Below are 23,318 nucleotides of genomic sequence, written 5' to 3' on the forward strand. Positions count from 1 at the left end.
GCTTTTCTCTGAAAGACTAGGTTCATCTCCAGGTCTCTGTCAGCCGTTACAATAGGAAAAGAATCATTTGTGAATCATGCCCTGAGTTAATCGTGCAGCTGTGCACCGATGGAGTCTTTGGCCAATCACTGCTGCCCAAGTAACACTGCAGTATTGACTTCAACCCTTTAAGGGTGTAATTGCAGGTGGGGGACAATTCCTTTTGCACATGCATGCCCCTCTTGCAGGCAACATGAGTTGTAGTCAGGGAGAGTTCTAGAGGGCAGGGACTGGGACACACAGAATAGCATCTGGCCCCAGGGGGAATCTAAACCTTCACATTTCCCCCTCTTTCCTCCTGGAAAGATGTGTTTCCTGGGTGCATAGTCATGGGAGAGAGTGGACATCATTGGATGTCCATTCAGTGCTCGAGAATTCTTGGTCATTCCCCATCATGACAGAGAAACATTCATTTTGAGGGGAGGCCCATTTTGACAGATAAACAACCCATACCCTTGGAGGCTGCAATTAATTTATTAAGGATTTGGATGTCCTTCCTGAATTCTGATCAGAGACAGCTGATTAAGAGCAAAGAAGGGATGATTAACTTGTTTTTATCACATCAGATCATTTTCCATATTCCATTTCTGTGGTCATTTATGGTTTGTGTGTTAGAATTGCATTTGGAGCCTTAAATATGTGTATATTTTATATGTATGAATATGTATTCATATATTTTATATAAATAGAAAAGTATATCCATATATTTATATATATTTATTTATTTAAATATATTTAAATATGTGCATTTATGCTTATTTAAATATATTTCTATATGTATTAATATATATATATATCCAGGGATTCTGATTTATTGTATATCCTGCTGCTGCTGCTGCTGCTGTTTAGTCACCCAGTCATGTCTTGACCCTTTGCAGCCCTGTAGACTGTAGCTCACCAGGTTTCTCTGTCCATGCAGTTCTCTAAGCAAGAATACTGGAGTGGGTTACCATGCCGTCCTCCAGGGGGTCTTCCTGATTCAGGGACTGGACATGCGATTCTTTACCACTTAACCACCTGGAAGGCCCATATATCCTGCAAATACATCCTATTATATATCCTAAATATATTTCCTACATATATATATATATATATATATATATATATATATATATTCCCTACATCCAGGGATTTTGATTTGTTGTATAGCCAGGGCCTGGGAAGCTATAGTGTTTGGAAAAAGAAAAAAAAAATGCAAAACTGTTGCCAAGTGTTTTGTAGGCAGGGCAGAGGACTAGCGTAACCTTCTCACCTGGAGGCTTAGGAGGTGATGGGTTGTCACTCTAACTCGAGCCCCTTTCTAGATGTGTCCCCTCCGAGGTTTCAGCCCAGGGGGACACTGTGATCCCCACGTCTCTTCCCTCTAAGGTGCTTTTCTCTCTGCATCAGACATCTCCCCGCGGGTTACGCTGAGCGGAAACGCGCAGGGGGCCTGTAGATGGCGAGGCCCCACGCATGCCCCTGTCCTGCCCGGGGTGGGAGTGGTCCTCGGCAGACTCGCCATAAGATCGCTGAGCTGGGTTCTCATTTGGGGCCACCGGAAGCAGGCGCGGAGACAGCGGTGTGAGGGTCCGTGGGCTTTGGGGGCTTATCCGGGTGGGAGAAGGAGGCGGGGACGCAAAAGCGCCCAGGACAGGCCGCGTCACCTACCCGGCCGCTGACGAGGGCCAGCGGAGCTCACCTGCACAGAGCGCCTGGCCTCCCTCACAGGCCAGACCGGCAAGGGGCCGCACAGAACAGCAGAGCTGAGTCTCCTCAAGTCTGGGACGTAGTTGTTCACAATGCTGTGTCCGTTTCTGCTGTACAGCAAGGGGAATCGGCCACCTCTATACACGTGTCCCCACCCCCTGGAGCCCCGCCCCACGGCCTCCAAGCCCCACCCCTGCAGGTCATCACGGAGCTCTGAGATGGGCTCCGGTGCTGTGTAACGGCCTCCCACGAGCTGTGTGACACGATAGTGTGCGTGTGTCAGGCCCAGGCTCCCATTTGCCCTCCTCCCCGCTTCCCATGCGCACGTCCACTCTGCATCTGCATCCCTACTCCTGCCCTGCCGATTGGCTCATCAGTATCACCCTTCCAGACTCCAAGTAGATGCATTAATATACTCTGTTTTTCCTCTTTCTGACTTATTCACTCTGTGTGACATATTCTCGGTCCATCCATCTTTATGATCACATTGCTCTCCGTGTCCATTCACAATCTGTTGTTTACATTAAAAAAGGTCGCACTACAGGCGCATGAATTGCAGCCTTTGTGAGCTCAGACGATTGTGAACTACTCTGAAATGACTAGTGAAACTAAAGCTTGTAGCCGAATTTGTGTGTTTCCGGGGATGGCTGCATAATAGGGAGTTCAACAGATGGAGCCGATGGTTTGCTAATTTAATAAATACTAGATCTCATCAGAACTACATCCATTGTTCAGAATATAGACCAGTAAAATAGTTGTCAGAGAGGAGTCCGCACACTGGCACTGTTTGGAGTTGTCAGTCCATGAAGCAAGACCCCTCTGATAGCAAGCAGTCCACTGAATCCCTGTTTTCTAGTTCTCTTAAAGGACCACCTTGCCAGCTGCACTCAGAGCAGACCACAGTTATGCCCACCACTGCTTCCTCCTCTCACCTCTACCCCAGCAATAGATCTTTAAAGGACTTCTCCAGTTTCTTCTTAGATCCAGATGTTATTAATAGGAAAACACTGATGAAGACTTGGCTGTGTTTTCAGGGAATCAGGTCTGAATGTCAGTTGTCATCGGAAGCAGCCCGGCTGCAGAAGGGGACATGTGTCTTCTGCATTTGATTGTGATTCTAGGAGTTTCCTTCTTTATCCCTTTGGAAACATGTCATAGACATGAGCTAAGGCCTCTTGAGAACCCTATGCGCAGGTCAGAAAGCAACAGTTAGAACTGGACATGGAACAACAGACTGGTTCCAAATAGGAAAAGGAGTATGTCAAGGCTGTATATTGTCACCCTGCTTATTTAACCTCTATGCAGAGTACATCATGAGAAATGCTGGGCTGGAAGAAGCACAAGCTGGAATCAAGATTGCCGGGAGAAATCTCAATAACCTCAGATATGCAGATGACACCACCCTTATGGCAGAAAGTGAAGAGGAACTAAAAAGCCTCTTGATGAAAGTGAAAGAAGAGAGCGAAAAAGTTGGCTTAAAGTTCAACATTCAGAAATCTAAGATCATGGCATCTGGTCCCATCACTTCATGGCAAATAGATGGGGAAACAGTGGAAACAGTGTCAGATTTTATTTTGGGGGGCTCCAAAATCACTGCAGATGGTGATTGCAGCCATGAAATTAAAAGACGCTTACTCCTTGGAAGAAAAGTTATGACCAACCCAGAGAGTATATTCCAAAGCAGAGACATTGCTTTGCCGACTAAGGTCCATCTAATCAAGGCTATGGTTTTTCCTGTGGACCAACCTAGACAGCATATTAAAAAAGCAGAGACATTACTTTGCCAACAAAGGTCCATCTAGTCAAGGCTATGGTTTTTCCAGTGGTCATGTGTGGATGTGAGAGTTGGACTGTGAAGAAAGCTGAGTGCTGAAGAATGGATACTTTTGAACTGTGGTGTTGGAGAAGACTCATGAGAGTCCCTTGGACTGCAAGGAGATCCAACCAGTCCATTCTAAAGGAGATAAGCCCCAGGTGTTCTTTGGAAGGAATGATGCTACAGATGAAACTCCAGCACTTTGGACACCTCATGCGAAGAGTTGACTCATTGGAAAAGACTCTGATGCTAGGAGAGATTGGGGGCAGGAGGAGAAGGGGACAACAGAGGATGAGATGGCATCACTGACTCGGTGCACGTGAGTTTGAGTGAACTCCGGGAGATGATGATGGACAGGCCTGGAGTGCTGAGATTCAAGGGGCTGCAAAGAGTCGGACACAACTGAGCGACTGAGCTGAAGGACTGTGACACTGAGTGGAGAGTTACGCACTATGGGCTGTTCACGGGAAGTCAACCACCTTCAAGACATGTTTTACTCTTAATCTTGGAAAATGCATTCTTCTTTTTCTTTAAATGGGGAGGCATTTTATTTTTAATATAAATTTATTTATTTTAATTGGAGGTTAATTACTTTACAATATGGTATTGTTTTTGCCATAAAACTCTTTTTAAAAGTTTATTGGAGAATACATGATTTGCAGTGTTGCATTAGTTTCATATATACAACAAAGTGATTCAGTTATATGTCTATTCATTCTTCTTCAGATTCTTTTTCCATATAGGTTATTATAGATATTGAGTGGGCTTTCTTGGTGGCTCAGACAAAAGAATTTACCTGCAATAAGGAGACCTGGGTTTGATCCCTGGGTTGGGAAGATCCCCTGGAGAAGGGAATGGCTACCCACTCCAGTATTCTTGCCTGGAGAAGTCCGTAGACAGAGGAGCCTGGCAAATTACAGTCCATGGAGCCACAAAGAGTCAGACATGACTGAGTGACTAACATACACACCCGGAATATTGAGTAGAGTTCCTTACGCTGTAACGTAGGTCTCTGCTGTTGACCTGCTTTAATCATGACCTCCTAATTTGCCCCTCCCCCTCCTTGCTCCCACTTTGGTAGCTGTGAATTTCTTTTTGAAGTCTGTGAGTCTGTTTCTGTTTTGTAAATAAGTTCGTCTGTATTATTTTTTAAGATTCCACTTATAAGTGATATCATATATTTTTTTTTCTTTTTTTTTCTATTCACAGCACACAAATATAAAGCTTTTATTTCAAAAATATGTATTCTGATAAACACTCTTAGAAGAGAATATATATACATGTTACACATATGGAAAGACTTTGCCACTTCAGTACTTCTGAAGGTGAAAAAATTTTCAGTTCAGCTTTTCTATTCAACATAAAATAATCAAAACTACTCAAGATATATTGGTGTAGATGAGTTCTTACACAATGGTTCTTTGAAGTCTGAAAATGCTTTAACAAAGAAAGCTCTTTAGAAAGCTCCACATGAAGCCTATGCTTCTAAAATGATCCAGATAAGTATTAATCTAGACAACCAAATAAAGAAATAATTTGAAAACATGGTCTTACTGCCTTACACTGAAAAGAGGCATATTTCTATAAATACTACTAGCCAAATAGTATTATTTGTATAGCCAAATAGTCTCTTTTTTTATTATTTTTAATAGAATTCTTTTTTTTTAATTTTAAAATCTTTAATTCTTACATGCGTATATTTCTTTATCTGACTTCCATCACTTGGTATTAAGAGTGATTTCTAGGGCCATCTAGTTGCTGCAAATGGCATTATCCAGCCTTTTTTGTGGCTGTGCAGTTCTCCATTGTGTGCGGGCACCGCTTGTCTTCATCCACTCATCTGTTGATGGGCATTTAGGCTGTTTCCACATTTTGGCTGGAAAATGCATTCTTAATCACAAATATTGGGAAAACAATTTCCATCAAACACTGCCTTTGTTACGGCTTAATGGAATAGACTAGAGTGAACTAGAAGTGATCAGATTTAATTTTTGCCTCAAATCTGCAGAGAGCTTTTCTATGTGAACCTTGGCAAGGCAACTGTCTTTAGGCCCCTTTCTCTCTTGTTCTCTCTCTGTTCGTCTCTCTGTCTGTCTGTCTCTCTCTCTCTCATGGAGTTAAGAGGCCATATGCACCTTGTGAGGATGAAATATTGTGACATGATTATTAGCAGAATCACAGCAGCTGCTGTCTGCTTAGTTGCTCAGTCGTGTCTGACTCTTTGTGGCCCCATGGACTGTAGCCCTCCAGGCTCCTCTTTCCATGGATGTTTCCAGGCAAGAATAGGGAGTGGGATGTCATTTCCTATTCCAGGAGATCCTCCCAACCCAGGGATGGAGCCCGCGTCTCTCGTGTCTCAGGCATGGCAGGCAAGTTCTTTACAACTGAGTCTCCTGGGAAGCCCCAGGTAGGTTACTGTGTTGTTCCATGTGCTTCCTCTTTATTTTTCACTACAGTTTAACCATTCAAAGTTAGTCAATTTTTTGGAATAGTACTGGAATATAGGATTTCTTTTTTTTTTTTTCTGACTTTGGAAGGAAAAGCGATTTTCCTGAACTTGCTAGCATGATTCACAAAACTTTCTAAGAATGCTTGCAACACCTTAAGAGGACATACTGTATATACGAGACCTTGAAGTCTCCTCTTATTTTTATGTAATGGACACAGATATTATAAAAAGATATGTTTTATCTCTTTCTTTACAGAAATTCCCCCCCCAAATATCCTGCTAGGTAATGCTTTGCTTAACCAATTTAATGAGTTTCTATATATAATTGAAAAAAAAAATCCTTTGACATTTTATAAGCAGCCTCATTGCTAATTTGGCAGATTTTTCTGGTGATGACTTAAAGTGGTAACATTTGATCATTTTCACTAAGCACATTCCAGGTTTTTTGTACCTACACAGAGCTTATTTTCCCTCACTAAGTTTTAATATAGAGAAAAGCCACATCATGAAAAGACAGACTTGACTAAATTTTTAAATGCTTAGAGATTTGTAAATTTTTCCTTATACATGAAAACAATGTTAAGAAGAAGAAAGAGAAGATTGACTGAAGTTTCTTGAGCCTGTGGGCCTGCCAGCAATAATACCTTACAGTAAAACGTGCATCTCCCGCAGCACTTCAGTCAATTGAAACCTCACAGCTAATGGAGACAGCTCTGGCTTGTACCATCTCAGAACCTGAGCTCATAACTCTCTTTATGAATATGTGTTTGTTGATCTTTACTAATATCCAATACTTCTCTAATCTCCACTGATTGACTACCACGCATTGGGCCCTGAGAATGAACATTTGAGCAAAACCCATGAGTTGCCTTCAAGAAGCCCAGGTCCAGTTTGTGCCTCTGTTCAGGAAGAGACTGTATAAAAACTTGTTTCCTCTAGAGATTTGTCATTTCATGTTTCAAGTGAAAAACTCATTTAAGCCAGTCAGCGATAGTCCAAGTTCAAGACCTTGTTATTATTAAGGCCCAGAGATATCTATCTCAGCTCTTCAACATCTTCTGGGATGATGATAAGACTTCAGTTGGATGGAAAAAACAGATGGCGACTCTTCTATCACAAGTCTGCCAATGTGCCTTCTTTAAACTTTCTACAAATGATTAAAAAAAGACAGCTCAGCCACATAGCCTCTGTGTTACACATGTTCATGCAGGACATGCTTGAGTACAAGAGCTGCGCTATCTAATGTGGTAACCACTAGCCTTAGGTGGCGATTTAAATTGAAATCAATCACCAATTCAGTTGCAGTAGCCTCATATCAAGTGCTGAAGGGTGTCTGTGACTAAAGGCCACCATATTGGTGCCTACAGATCATGATAATTTCCATCACCCCAGAAGTTTCTATCAGAGAGTGGACTGGAGCCACAGTTCTCTTTTTCAAGATCTTTTCTTGACCTATAGTAGATTTACAATGCTGTGTTAGTTTCAAGTGTACAGCAAAGTGAATCCATTATACGTGAACGTGCATCTACTCTTTTTGTTGTTGCTGCTGTTCAGTCACCCACTCGTGTCCAACTCTTTGAGACCCATGGACTGCAGCACGCCAGGCCTCCCTGTCCCTCACAATCTCCAGGAGTTTGCCCAAGTTCCTGTTCATTGCAATGGTGATGCTGTCCAACCATCTCATCCTCTGACTCCCTCTTCTCCTGCCCTCAATCTTTCCCAGCATCAGAGTCTTTTCCAAAGAGTCATCTGTTCACATAAGATGACCAAAATACTGGAACTTCAGCTTCAGCATCAGCCCTTCCAGTGAATATTCAGGGTTGGTCTCCCTTAAGATTGACTGGTTTGATCTCCTTGCTCTCCTAGGGACTCTCAGGAGTCTCCTCCAGCACCACAGTCAAAGGCATCAATTCTTTGATGCTCTGCCTTCTTTCCTGTCTAGCTCTCACAACTTCACATGACCACTGGGAAGACCACAGCCTTGACTATACGGACCTTTGTCAGCAGAGTAATGTCTCTGCTTTTCAACACACTGTCTAGGTTTATCATCGTTTTCCTGCTGAGAAGCCATCATCTGATTTCATGGCTGCTGTCACCATCTGCAGCGATTCTGAGCCCAAGGAGAGGAGCTTTGTCACTGCTTCCACCTTTTCCCCTTCTATTTTCCCCCATGAAGTGATGGGGCTGATGCCATGGTCTTAGATTTTTTATTTAGTCTTAAACCAGCTCTTTCACTCCCTTCCTTCACCCTCGTCAAGAGGCTCTTTAGTTCCTCTTCGCTTTCTGTCATTAGAGTGGTATCATCTGCGTATCTGAGGTTGTTGATGCTTCTCCTGCCTATCTTGATTCCAGCTCGTCACTCATCCAGCCCAGCATTTCTCATGATGTGCTCAGCAGGTAGATTAAACAAACAGGGTGATAGCAGACAGCCCTGCTGTACTCCTTTCTCAATCCTGAACCAATCAGTTGTTCTCTGCAGGGTTCTAACTGTTGCTTCTTGACCCGCATACAGGTTTCTCAGGAGACAGGAAGGATGGTCTGGTATTCCCATCTCTGTAAGAGCTTTCCACAGTTTGTCATGATCCACACAGTCAAAGGCTTTAGCATAGTCAATTAAAGAGATGTACATGTTTTTCTGAAGTCCCCTTGCTTTCTCTACATCCAGCAGATGTTGACAATTTGATCTCTGGTTCCTCTTCCTTTCCAGCTTGGACATCTGGGAGTTCTTGGTTTGCATAGTGCTGAGGCCTAGCATGCAAGATTTTAAGCATGACCTTCCTAGCACAGGCGATGAGTGCAGTTGTCTGATGCTTAGCACTTTCTTTGGTACCACCCTTCTTGGGAACCGGGATAAGGAGTGACCCTTTCCAGTCCTGTGGCCGCTGCTGGCTCTTCCAGATTTGCCGACATGATGAATGCAGAGCCCTGATGGCCTCATCTTTAGGGGTTTGAATAGTTCTGCTGGAATTTTTTAGATTCTTATAATTCTTAAATAATGCACTTTGGAAATTGCAATGTGGGTGATTTGGAATATATTATCTAACCAAAGAATTGTATGTAGCTGTCAACATTCAGAGCTTAGTTATTTCATGTTTAGTGACTTCTCATGGATGAACAACCAGAACGAGGGATTTCAATGTTGTGTCAAGATGCATTTTCTTACCATGTACTTTTATGTGCCATTATTTTAAGAGTGGTTTCATGCTCAAGCCAAACAGAGTCTTCAGTTCAGGTCAGTCGGACTCAGGTGAGTCCGACTCTTTGCGACCCCGTGGACTGCAGCATGCCAGGCCTCCCTGTCCATCACCCACTCCCGGAGCGTGCTCAAGCTCATGTGCATTGAGTTGGTGATGCCGCCCAACATCTGATCTTCTGTCATTCCTCCCTCTTCCTGCCCTCAATCTTTCCCAGCATCAGGGTATTTTCCAATGAGTTGGCTCTTCACGTCGGGTGGCCAAAGTATTGGCATGTCAGCTTCAGCATCAGCCCTTCCAACTTGCCATTTGGAGGAATAAACACAGAGAGAGGCATGGAGGCTTTTGGTGCCAGTTTCACAGTTCAGGGGTAGAGACTCAAGATAACTTTTTTCTCTTCGGACACACAAAAGTTGGACTATCGTGCCATTATATTGAAAGTTATAAATAAACACCTCAAAAAGCACTTTGTTATTTGTATGGATACTGACCACTTTCCTGCCCACATATCTATAATATGGATCATCTGAACTGGTCAGTGAGAAGGTAACTAAATGACCCCTGGCTATCACCTGGGTTTGCTGACGTCTCTGCTGTGCTAAGTCACTTCAGTCATGTCTGACTCTTTTTGACTGCATGAATGGTAGCCCACCAGGCTTCTCTGTCCATGGAATTCTCCAAACAAAAATCCTGGAGTGGCTTTCCATGCCCTTATCAAGGGCATCTTTCCCACCGTCTAGTCTGAGGCTATTAAACCTCATCTCATGAGCATTCTGGAGAATTGAACTTTAAGGTATTGAAATTTATTTTATAGAAGGGCAAATTTTGCAAGATACATTTCCCTTCAAATGAATCCCTCTGAAACTTCCTTTGCACTGTTTAGACAGTTAATTTGTCAGCTTGAATCGAGACTTAAAAATAGTCATATTTTGTCCCTAGAACACCCCTTATGAAAATCTTTCATAAGGAAACAACCTTAGGATGTATTTTAAAAGATTAATGAGTAGGATAATTATATAGGAAAAGAGGAAAATAATACAAATGTCTAATTTTAAGCGAGTGGTTAAATATATAGCATTCATGTGTTGTAAGCCTATGCTGTCATTACAAATCATGTACATTTTTAAAAGTATGTATAATTCCAAGGAAAGTTCTATACAGAATTACTTTGTTATCCAAATGTTTTAAATGCACATGTACAAGTAGAAAATAAAAGACTGGCACATGATGATCACCATTAAGATTTTCATATGCCTCTGTGGAAAAATTCTTAAAGAGATGGGGATACCAGACCACGTGACCTGCCTCCTGAGAAACCTGTATGCAACTCAAGAAGCAACAGTTAGAACTGGACATGGAACAACAGACTGGTTCCAAATAGGCAAAGGAGTACATCAAGGCTGTATATTGTCACCCTGCTTATTTAACTTCTATGCAGAGTACATCATAAGAAACGCTGGGCTGGATGAAGCACAAGCTGGAATCAAGATTGCCAGAAGAAATATCAATAACCTCAGATATGCAGATGACACCACCCTTATGGCAGAAAGTGAAGAAGAACTAAGCCTCTTAATGAAAGTGAAAGAGGAGAGTGAAAAAGTTGGCTTAAAGCTCAACATTCAGAAATCTAAGATCATGGCATCTGGTCCCATCACTTCATGGCAAATAGATGGGGAAACAGTGGAAACAGTGAGAGACTTTATTTTGGGGGGCTCCAAAATCATTGCAGATGGTGACTGCAGCCATGAAATTAAAAGACGCTTGCTCCTTGGAAGAAAAGCTATGACCAACCTAGACAGCATGTTAAAAAAGCAGAGACATTACTTTACCAACAAAGGTCCGTCTAGTCAAGGCTATGGTTTTTCCAGTAGTCATGTATGGATGTGAGAGTTGGACTGTGAAGAAAGCTGAGCACTGAAGAATTGATGCTTTTGAACTGTGGTGCTGGAGAAGACTCTTGAGATTCCCTTGGACTGCAAGGAGATCCAACCAGTCCATCCTAAAGGAAATCAGTCCTGAACATTCACTGTAAGGACTGATACTGAAGCTTAACCTCCAATATTTTGGCCACCTGATGTGAAGAACTAACTCAATTGAAAAGACCCTGATGCTGGGAAAGATTGAGGGCAGGAATAGAAGGGGATGACAGTGAATGAGATGGCTGGATGGCATCACTGACGTGATGGACATGAGTCTGAGTGAACTCCGGGAGTTGGTGATGGACAGGGAGGCCTGGTATGCCTCCATGGGGTTGCAAAAAGTTGGACATGACTGAGCAATTGAACTGAACTGTGAATAGCTCTCCTTGGAGGAATTGTAATTTTTTTTTTTTTCATTTTAAAGAAGTTTCCCCAGTTTCCCTGATGACCTAATGGATGACTGGTTTATTTTTAGAGAGCCATCCCAGTTTCTTGCTCACCTCCCTTTTCTTTACACCAGTTCCTCACTCAGGTGCCATCTAGGGGCTTCCATGGTGGTCCACTGATTGAGAATCTGCCTGCCAGTGCAAGGGACATGGGTTCATCCCTGGTCCCTGAACTAAGATCCCACATGCTGAGGTGCAACTAAGCCCATGCTCCACAACTACTGGCCCATGTTCTAGAGCCTGAGCTCCTGGGGAAGAGAGGCCACACGATGAGAAGCCTGCAGACCACACGGCTAGAGAGGAGCCCCTAGTCGCTGCAACTAGAGAAAACCCCACGCACAGCAGCTATGACCCAGTGCAGCCACAAATGAGTGCATTAAATTCAAATTAAGAAAGAGCCATCTGAAAAATGGAATCTGTAAAGATGATGGGGGAGTAAAGGGAAAGCTAGCCTCCGTTCACGTCATACCACGTATTACTTTGATTTTTGCAGATAAAATGTCTTGATCCAAGGCAATCGAAAGCAAACAAATAAAAAACAGACAAAATTAGTATTTCTAGGAGCATTATGACTTGCTGGATCTAAACTCTGGTTGGAGAACGATTTTGCATTTCAAGAAACATGGAAGCTTCAAATGAAGGTCATTGTCAGCGCCAGCCTTTTAAAAGTGGTGGGAAGAAAACAGCCCATTGAAAGTACAGAAGCAGCTTTCCGAGGGCCCTGCTGTGCAGTCACAAGGAAAGGCACCAGCCTGGCGGGATATTTACACATGGATGAAATCGGAGGTGATCAAACCGGCCATCACAAAACCACTGCTGTTCATAGAGCATCCTGGTTCTGGATCCTCTGCTGAGCAGAAAGGCATATTACAGGGGAAGAACAGAAGAATCTGAAAGACTCAAATTAAAATCCGAGTTGAGAAAAGACAGCATTAATAACATAGAGAAATTAAAAGTGGTGTGAGAGATTCCTGTGGAACTGGAATGCAGCTAACTCAGACATCCTTAGTGGATTTCTAGCTAAATCCCCACAGTTCTAGGAACTTAGTTAGAAATCCACCTTCTACCCATTGGTAACTTCAAGTAGTGTTTGCTTTGTGAACCAGGCAAGTAACTTAATCTTTCTTAGTCCCAGTTTATCTCTAAAACGGGCATAATCTTGTCACCGATCTCATATCACAGCTAGGGGCGGGTAATTTAGCACAATAGGGGCAATGCTGGAAAAATAAAATGAGCACAAATCCTCCCAGTAATCACTATTTTTAGATTATTCATGCACATCTGAGCTCTCAAAAAAGGTAAATGCTGGAGAATTAAGAGTACGTGTTTTCTTAATTGTAGCTGTACTTGGAGCAAATATAGCTACCCTGACAGGCTACTGAAGCCTTCAGCTCTTTTGAAACTATCTAATAGCAATTTAATTATGACTGAAAATCTGCTACTAGTGCAGGAGGTCACACTGTACGAAAGTTCCACTCTGGTAGACGAGGAATGCTAACCCCAGAGTCAAAGCTATTAGCTGGAGTTTTTCACCCAGTCTTGGCATGATTGTAAACATGTGTTTGGTGTGTGTGTGTGTGTGTGTGTGTGTGTGTGCTTGCTTGCATCCGCGTAGGGCATGCATGAGTGGATATACTTAATTTTCTTGTCTTTAGTAGCTTCGGGGGAGGGACTACACTGAAACAACAAGGCTCACGACGCAGTGATTTTTCTGCAAGGTTGGAATCTCTCCAGCGTTCACATGCCTTCTGTTCACATCTCTTCTTCTAGGGTCAGACATAGGCGAGTCCGAAGACATTAAGGAAAACATTTTGTTTTCTGAATCTTTACCTACTGTTGCTAAGATCTTTACCCACCTTTGCTCACCCCCTACTACTGGGGCCAAATCTTTAATTCCTTGTCCTCTTCCTAATCCACTGGACACTCAATCTTGAGTCAGATTGCCCAAGCCAGGCTTTCCTATCATCCTCCCAAGCAAGATAAAGGACTTCTATCTGCACACAGGTAGGAACGGCTTTCTGACTCAGTTTGGTTGCCACTATCAAACACCAGCTCAAACCACAGGAGATATTAACCAGAGTGAGTGGAGGGGCCTTCAGGCAAGTCAGGATGATAATTCTTTTAGTATTTACTTATTTGGCTATGCCGAGTCTTGGTTGCAGCACACAGGAGCCTCACTGCATCATGAGGGACCTTTCCTTGTGGCCTTGGACTCTCCAGCTGTGGCATGCAGGCCTAGTTGTTCTGTGCAGTTCCCCAACCGGGGATCGAGCCCCCATCCCCTGCAATGGAAAGTGGATTCTTAATCACTGGACCACTAGATGCTTTTGAACTGTGGTGTTGGAGAAGACTCTTGAGAGTCCCTTGGATAGCAAGGAGATCCAACCAGCCCATCCTAACGGAAATAAGTCTTGGGTGTTCATTGGAAGGACTAATGCTGAAGCTGAAACTCCAGTACTTCGGCCACCTGATGTGAAGAACTGACTCATTGGAAAAGACCCTGATGCTGGGAAAGACTGAAGGTGGGAGGAGAAGGGGACGACAGAGGAGAGAAGGTTGGATGGCATCACTGACATGTTGGACATGAGTTTGAGCAAGGTCTGGGAGTTGGTGATGGACAGGGAGGCCTGTTGTGCTGCAGTCCATGGGGTCGCAAAGAGTCAGACATGACTGAGTGACTGAACTGAACTGAACCGAACCAGAGAAATGCCCAGGGTGAGAATTTTCTCCTACTCACTGCTACTTAGACATTCCTAAGCCACACAGGAATTCTCCATCAGTTTGAGAATTCTCCAAGCCCCTGAGAATTCTCCATCAGTTTGACTGAATAAGCTGCATGGAAAAAATTTTTTTAATAAAATCATCAGTTTGGATCTAGAATGTTGGATAATCATCTGCTCACATAGTGACACGAAAGCTTCTCATCTGTATGAAGGTCACATACATGAAAGCTTGGCAAAACGACGCATGTGTGTGTGATGTGGACACGTCCGTTCGTTCATCATGTGTGTATACACGTACGCACTGCTCCCCAGAATGTTCTTTGCCTTACTCTCATTTATGGTTCTTCTCACAAAGTAGGAAGCCTTGGGTCATTAGACCACAGGGGGAGGGGTGAGAACAAACCCAGGACAGCCTCACCACCCCCACAACCATGGACAGATGCCCTAGCTCCATATTTCAGCTGTTCTGGTTTTTTCCCAACATGTTGACTATTTTCTCTTTCCTTAATATGTTGATATATGAATACTGCTGTGCCTAAGGATAGAGGTTCAAAGTGAGGGATCTAAGTTGTAAAAATATGCATTTTTTAATATTGGACTCAGTAAAGTTATCATTTTGCAAGAGAAACATATGGCTGTAAACCTGCTCCCTGTATTCATTGCCTCTTATCGAAGACATTGGTGACTGGCTCCCACCTGAAAGCCCTCCACATCTTTCTTTATTGACGTTGAATGGTTATGAGAAGCTGGTTCAAGAGCAAGAAGTTAAGAATCTCTTTTTTCCTGTGCTTCCAGAAGTGATAAATGAAAGGGAAAGTCTCTCAGTCATGTCCGACTCTTTGTAACCCCATAGACTATACAGTCCACGGAATTCTCCAGGCTAGAATACTGGAGTGGGTAGCCTTTCCCTTCTCCAGGGGATCTTCTCAACCCAGGGATCGAACCCATCTCATAAACACAATTAAAATGATAAAACCTCTAAAACAATTTTTTAAACCCAGAATGGCAGGAAGAATATAAATGATGACAAAGGAAAATTTCAGAGCAAAAACACATGGCTAAACAAGAAAAGTAAAGAATATTTATCAACTCCAAGAAGGAAATTGTGAAGAGAAATTTTGAGAGAACACTGCCATCCTGAATTTTAGTGTTTAAAAAAATAAAAAGGAAGTGTTGATGAGTAGAGTAACATTAGTTATGTGAGATGGGCAAATGTGGCTGGTGTAATAAAAAAGAAGCGTTTCTTAGAGTGTACCCACCTAGCCAGTGAATCCTCCTTTTATAGTATTTTTTTTCTTTTTAACAATTGAAATTTAATAGCCAATCATTGTGAACTTTGCTATCCTAACAGGACCTTTTTTTTTTTTCAGAGTCATTAAGATCTCTATACTGTTACGTTCCTTCTTTGAGCCTAAACTACATAGCCAGGAAAGCTTGTTTGTATTCTGTTCAGAAAGTGGGCATTTAATTAGTGCTACCTCGGTAAGCACACCCTGTTTAAGCTGATTACATTTGTTACACCTCACCTCCAACTATACCTGTAGCAACTAAATGACCCTTCCTCATCAGGTATCCTTCATGTCTCATCAGCATCAAGAGGAAGCCACGCCCACTTAAGGTCATCTCAGGACTTTTGCGTTTACTCCTGTACCGATGGTGCTTGTTTGTTACGGGGACATAGAAGCCTGCGCTCTAAGTCCTGTTACACGCGGCGGTCAGAGCGCAGGGTTGCAGTTTTCTGAGTCATGAGTGTGTTTCAAGCAGAACCCCCGGAAGCGCTGCACTCAGACAGCAACACATCACGTGGTGTTGCCGCATCGTGTCTTGGAGGCGATTACTAGCTAAGAGTTCTCTCCTCTTTCTTTTTCTTTTTTTTCTTTTTTTTTTTTTTTAACATTTCTGGCAGGTACCAAGCACAAAACGATGCTAGAAGCTCGGAACGGAAGTGGGGCTATCAAAGCCTTCCCCAGGGCAGGTGTGAAAGGCAAAGGCCCAGTGAACAAGGGAAACACAGGCCTGCAGAACAAAACGTTTCACTGTGAAATCTGTGACGTGCACGTCAACTCGGAGACACAGCTGAAACAGGTAGCCGAACCGCCCCGGAAGTGGGGGCGCGCGGGCCCCCAGGGACCGCCTGCCTGCCCTGCGCCCTTTCTGCTCTTCCGCTCCCTCCCGCCCATCCATCCACCTAGCTTCTTACTCACTCCCCTTCCTTACTTGTGCATAGGTCGGTTGCTTAAAGGAATACTGAAATGTAGGGGCGTCTAAAGTGAGTCTGTCTGAAGTGAGTCTGTGCTGTTGTTACAGATGAAGCGTGGGAGGCGAGGGGCCTTCAGCAGCTCTCTTCTTTACCAGGTTTCCCACTCGAAAGGGTTGCTTTTCGTTAAAGGTCAGAGTGCAGCGTTCCACGTTTCCTTGTTTAGATATGTATGCTGCGCTACTTCACGTTGCTGCTTTATTACCTGGTGGTGCACTGTAGTTCTGAATCCTGCGGCCACCTGCTAAGGGGATGGAGTCACTTTCACTCTAAAGCCTTCCGGAGGGATCGGGCCTACCGTGCTCGCTGAAGTCCCAGCCCTCATGTTGTATTGTGTTTTATATGCATACGAACCTTCTTGCACTGATTTTAATGCACCCCAGTTATTTATCTTTAGAATTTAAGGGGTTGACATTTGGCTGTGCAAATGTGAGCGTAAATATTAGTATGGAAATAAATCCGTGCCTGCCTGGCCACCTTGGTTTATTTGCACATAAAATTCCTTCAGACATTTCTTTCCTTTGTAAATGTCCATAAACTGAGATCTGTGCTCTGATAAGGAGAGAAGCTGGGAAAAAGAAGACCCTGCTACGTGTTAAAAATAGACTAAAATGGCAGCATAGAAATCTCTCTGCTGGAGGCATCCACAGCCAAGGACAAACGTGCATGCTCTTTTATTTCTGTCTTTCTGCAACTTGCATGAAATAATTCATATCCTTCCCCAGGTTGAAACAATACTTATGAGGGGTTTGGAGGATGACTTCTTTAAAGCTCTCCCCTTTCGTTGCTTTTAATAGCACATTAGCAGTAGAAGGCACAAAGACAGAGCTGCCGGCAAGCCCCCGAAACCTAAATACAGCCCTTACAACAAACTGCAGAAGGCCGCGCATCCACTGGGGGTGAGTGTCACTTCTGCTGCCAGGCAGAGAGGAGCCTTTCTTGGAGGATTTCATTTTGTCAGTTCCTAAGGGAGATAAACGGAAGATGCCCAAGTGAAAATGACTGATTAAGTCCAACCCCTATGCCGCCAACAGAATCACTGGTTTCCTGAGCTGGGTGGGCTCCTGTCCCGGTTAGCTAAAGTCAGACATCTTTTCAGCTGGGCTCAGGTTTATAGAGCATGGGGATGGAAGGAAACCCAGACTCTTTTGCGTCAGGTAAGTAATCACAGGAAATCTGAACCTGAAGTTAGCAGGTACTGTTAAGAAAGGTTGGTGAGGAACAAATTCTTCCAGCTTCTTTATAAGATCTCCAAGAGACAAAGCACTGCTGTTGTTTCCCTCAGCAATTCTGGCTTTTAAACAACAGTCTGAAAGGCGTGGCTCGCTTAAAAAGAGAATTCACCTTAGGACACTATTTAAGGCCTGGGAAATAGTTCCTGAGACATGCCCTCTTGTTTTTTACACTAGTACGCACATTAGTACTGATGTCCCAACCTAGAATTTTTACAGGATTTTAGGGGAAAACTGTAAACCTCCTGACATTTTAAGCTATTTATTTATAAGCATAGGCTTCCCTGATAGCTCAGTTGGTAAAGAATCCGAGAGCAATGCAGGAGACCCCAGTTCGATTCCTGGGCCGGGAAATCCCCTGGAGAAGGGATAGGCTACCCACTCCAGTAGTCTTGGGCTTCCCTTGTGGCTCAGCTGGTAAAGAATCCACTTGCAATGTGGGAGACCTGGTTTTGATCCTGGGTTGGGCAAAGACACTGGAGAAGGGAAAGGCTACCCACTCTTTATGGGATTTTAGGGATCTACCCACTTTTAGGCCATCTACCCACTTTTTATAGGATTTTATGGGAAATCTGTAAACCTCCTGACATCTTAAGCTAATGCTTTATAAGCATAGGCTTTTTTTCTGGTTGAAGTGACCATCTGAGAGACGCAGGGTTCTGCACTGTTTAGCTATAGTAAACTATAACTGTGTGTATAAAAAATTAAGATGGAGAACAATTGCTCTACAGTATGTGCTGAATTATGCATTTTGAAATCTGTTTTCTTCAAAATAGATCTTATTAATAATCAGTGCTATTGTATGCTGCCGACACGTGAAAACACAGTTAAAGGAAAACTGCAATCATCTATTGTGAGACCTCAGAATGAGTTGACCCAATTAATTTAGTAGCATTACCCATTTTTATGCAAATGAACTCCCTTTGCTCTTTTGCATAGAATGTATTTTAGCTGCTGTAAGAGACTTTGAATTCTGCTCAGAGTGGATGTTTCAGCAGCACCAGCCATAACCTGAGTGCTATTTCTGACCGGTGGAGATGCCGCTTTCAACAATCAAGTGAATAGTTCTTAAATAAACAGAGAAGTCAAATTGTGTTAATGTTAGCTTCCAAAGCCTCCTGCTTAACCAGCCCTGTTTCCATAAATGGGAACATTCCCTTCATGAGAACAGCCATCTTACTAACACTGCTCATCAGAGAGTAAACTGGCATTGCAGCGCAGTGTCAGAACGTTGGTACCAATGAAAGCAAAGCATGGCAGAGTTTTCGGGGGAGGTCATTTTTCTTCCCTTCTTTAGTGAACGCGGAATTTTATTACTGCTGCATCTCTTGACTGGCACTCACACCTTCCTGTGCTACGCTCTTGTCACACCTGCACAGTCAGAGTAGCTGACAGCATTAATCAATTTCTCTTTAAAAATGGCTATTCCCTGGCACTTGCCTAGCCCATCCAGTGGCTGACATTCCACACTTTGACTACAGGGGGCGGGTTTGACTCCTGGTGGGGAACTAAGATCCCAGATGCCGGCAGCCCACCCAAAAATAAATAAAATAAAATAAACATTTTAAAATGTCCATTCTCTCCTAGTTAAAATGTGTGTAAAGAGTGGAATAAAAAAATTCCCTATTTTTTCTCAAGATGAATAGTTTCCTCAGGAGGTATATTTATCATGAAAAATAAGATAGCAGAGTCCTTTTCTGCACATCCATTCAACTCCTAGATCAGGCCATTTTCTGGGATCTTCCAGTTCCTCCAAAAGGAAAGATGTTCTACCGTTTCCATTATTCTTTTAAAATTTGTTTTATTGCCGTATACTTGATGTACAATGCTGTGTTAATTTCTGCTGTACAGAAAAGTGATGTTATACATATATAAAATTAATACATATATATTCAGTTATACATATATATTATATATAATAACATTGCATTGTACATATATATTATATATATATTGGGTTGGCTAAAATGTTCAGGCTTTCCATAGATGTTCTGTATATATATATATATATATATATATACACACACACATATATATAATATATATTGGGTTGGCTAAAAAATTTGATTAAGTTTTCCATAAGGTGTTCTGTGTGTGTATATATGTGTATATATATATATATATATGTATGTGGGGTTAGCTAAAAAGTTTATTCAGATTTTCCATAAGATGTTCTGTATGTGTGTGTGTATATATATATAGTATATATATTGTATATATTTATACTATATATATATATATATAGGGTTGGCTATAAAGTTTGTTCAGGCTTTCCATGAGATGTTCTGTATGTGTGTGTGTATATATATGTATATATATGTATATATATGGTATATGTTGTATATGTATATATATATAATATATATATCGGGTTGGCTATAAAGTTTGTTCAGGCTTTCCATGAGATGCTCTGTGTGTATATATATATATATAATAATACATATTTTGGGTTGGCTAAGGCACTTGTTTGGGCTTTCCATGAGATGCTCTGTGTGTATATATATATACATGTATATATAGTATATATGTTGTATATATATTATATATATATATATTGGCTTGGCTATAAAGTTTGTTCAGGCTTTCCATGAGATGCTCTCTGTGTATATATTATATAGATAGATAGATAGATAGGGTTGGTGAAAAAGCTTGTTCAGGCTTTCCATGAGATGCTCTGTGTATATATATATATAAAATACATATATTGGGTTGGCTAAGAAGCTTGTTCAGGCTTTCCATAAGATGTTCTGTATGTGTATATATATAGTATATATATTGTATATATATTGTATATATAATAGATACATATATTGAGCTGGCTAAGAAGCTTGTTCAGGCTTTCCATCGATGCTCCGTATGTATCTTTTCCTTTTCACGTTCTCTTCCGTTAGGCTGGTCCCAGGCCACTGAGCAGGGTTCTACTGCCGTTCCCAGGGTGCGATTTTACCCGGGTGGGGGGGTGCGAGCCAGCCCCTCTTCTGGACGCTCCGGCTGAACCCCGAGACTTGCGCTCACCTGCTCTTCTTTCTCCCCGCCCTGCAGGTGAAGCTGGTCTTCTCCAAGGAGCCGTCCAAGCCGCTGGCGCCGCGCCTGCTGCCCGGGCCGCTGGCCGCCGCCGCCGCCGCGGTGGCCGTGGGCTCGCCGTTCGGGCTGCGGGCCGCGCCGCCCGCGCTGCTGCCGGCGCTGCCCCCCGCGCTGCTGCGGCCGGCGCCGGGGCCCATGCGCAGCGCGCACGCGCCGGTGCTCTTCGCGCCCTACTGAGCGCGGCCGGCCTGCAATAACTCACAAACCACACGCCGAACAGAGAACTATGCAGCGTTTATTTATAGTTTAAAGTATATCTGAAGAGCCAGGACTTTTGAGAGTGAACTGAAAAGATTATGGAAAAGATGAAGTAAAAGAGGGAGGTCCGGGGGCGGGCGGGAGGGGCGGTACTGTCTCCAAATTAAAGCATTCCTCTTGAACATCGAGTGTTTAGAAGTGGTCTCCGGCCTTGACTTGTAGTGGCACCTAGAACCTCCGAAGGCTTTGTGACACGCCTTTTGGGCACCTGTTTCCCCTGCATTGTCTTTCCTGCTTTATGAGACAACTCTACATTGTCTGAGGGCATTAACTGGTTCCAGTGTGTATATAGATAATCATTTACTCTGTAGATTAAAATAATGCAAAAAAAAAAGAAAAAAGAAAAAAACAAAAAACAAAGGCAACACTGTGAATAGTAGTACCCGTGGTCCTCTTGCTCTGACAGCAATTCCTGGGTATTCATCCCAACCGAGGTAGATGCACTAGGTGTCTTGTGAAACAGTAGTGCTGCGTCTCAGTCTAAGCCACTAGGCTCTCAAGAGTTGCAGAAGGTAGGGCGAACAACTGTTTGATGCCAGTAAGCAGTCAAAAGATAAACACCACCATCTGGTGTGGTGAAGGTCCCCAGCTCACCCTCTCCTCTCCTGCCCAACCTGGAGATGACTTTCAGTCCAGAACAAAAGAACAGGGCTGACTTAGAATAGAGTTGGGGAGACTTTAATAAAAACAGTTTCTCACAGAGTGCTTTCCCCCCAACACTAAGACAGTGTTGCTGGAGACAGAGAATGTTTTTCAAATGCTTATATTTGAAAACAGGTAAACCCATGCATCATGGGGGTCCAGAAAGAAACCAGTACAACTATTCTGTTTCGAAGATGAGGGACAATCCTAACCTAGCATGATAATGCAAAGTACAGATTTTTCACATTAGTACAAATCCACTAAAAACAAAGAATATTACACCTCTGCAATATCTTTATATCATACCAGTAGGGTTGTCTCTTAGGCAAAGTTTTCTGCTTTGACTATGATGGTAGACATTAGCTATTGTTGGTGGGTTTTTCTTTTTTTCTTTTTTTTCTAGATTTCCTACTGACATGATATAAACAAGTAATATATATATATTTAAATATTAGAAAAAAACAAAGAAAAATGAATCTGCATTCATTTCACACCAGGAGTATAGAGTTAAAAAATACTGTTAAGTTGCACTTGGCCATCATTTCTCTAGTGGAGTTGTGAAATACTAACAGCCTTCAATATTCACCATAAGGCTGAAAGGAGTTGATGTTTTACCTTTAAAACAAGATTTATCAGGGGTATATATAAATATATGTATATTGTATATATGTTAGAAAGATTAAGAGTATAACTTATAAAAAGAAAATCTATATAAAATAATTATATATCCATCCCATGTTACATGTTATCATTAAGTTGGTAACAAATGGCATAAAAATAGCTGTGCCTTTAATTTGTGGTAAAGGCTATTTGCTTTTTCCCATAGAAAGCTAACATATACCTATCACCTATGATGGGGTTTGAGGCAGCCAGTCTGTTGCGTTAATAAGAATAATAACACTCAAACTTCAAACAATGGAAACGTGTACAAATCCACTCTACCAGATTTAGGTTTAGAGAAAAAAAATATTTTTGAAAAGGTTTTGTAGAGAACTATTTAAAAATATACAGAAAGGCTGAGTATGGCCTTCGTGAAACTGCTCTTACCTAAAATGTAGTAGACTTTTGAGCGTCTAAAGATGCAAGGTGAAACCATTAGAGAGATGGGTATTTAGCATTTGTCATTTTATATTTAAGAAACACCCGTAGCGTGCTTGGTGCTCAACATTAAACATGGTCTTTGGAGTTCTTCTCCGCCACCTAGCTAAAGACATTTGTCATATAAACACATCTCTAAAGGAGTTGACTTTGTATATCTTTTGTTAAACAACCAACCAAAAGCAAAAAGGAAGAAAGGAGAGAAGGAAGGAAAGAAGGGAAAGAAGAAAAGAGAAGGTGTCCCATCAGTCTTTGGTAACAGGGGTTTCAAACCATATCTCCTCTGCCTGAACATGCTGATTGGGACTGGGACCTGTTTCTGAGAGCGTCTGGCGATGACGCGTGTGCCAGCGCCTCTACGTTCTGGCCTCAGTGAGCATTTCCTCTGTTTCACCCTCAGACCCCCTGTTCAGCCAGGTGGAGAGCTAGCTCATGTGTTTTGTTCTCTGGGTCTGTCTGTGTCTCGTGTGAC

At 42.6% G+C, this 23,318-nt stretch overlaps 1 protein-coding gene across 4 annotated transcripts in view; it reads left to right on the forward strand.

Moving 5' to 3' along the window:
- The window catches only part of ZNF385D (zinc finger protein 385D), a 1,001,169-nt gene extending 979,941 nt beyond the window's left edge, over positions 1-21,228 (forward strand). For all 4 annotated transcript variants that reach the window (XM_069572941.1, XM_069572940.1, XM_069572943.1 and 1 more), the window contains 3 exons: positions 16,182-16,360; positions 17,330-17,431; positions 20,807-21,228. In XM_069572941.1, the coding sequence (XP_069429042.1) occupies positions 16,182-16,360; positions 17,330-17,431; positions 20,807-21,025 (500 nt within the window). In that variant the 3' untranslated portion in view covers positions 21,026-21,228. The remainder of the gene's footprint in view (positions 1-16,181; positions 16,361-17,329; positions 17,432-20,806) is intronic.
- The last annotated feature ends 2,090 nt before the right edge of the window (positions 21,229-23,318 follow it).

This window comes from Ovis canadensis, chromosome 26 (genome assembly GCF_042477335.2).
Source record: "Ovis canadensis isolate MfBH-ARS-UI-01 breed Bighorn chromosome 26, ARS-UI_OviCan_v2, whole genome shotgun sequence".
Lineage (NCBI taxonomy): Eukaryota > Metazoa > Chordata > Mammalia > Artiodactyla > Bovidae > Ovis > Ovis canadensis.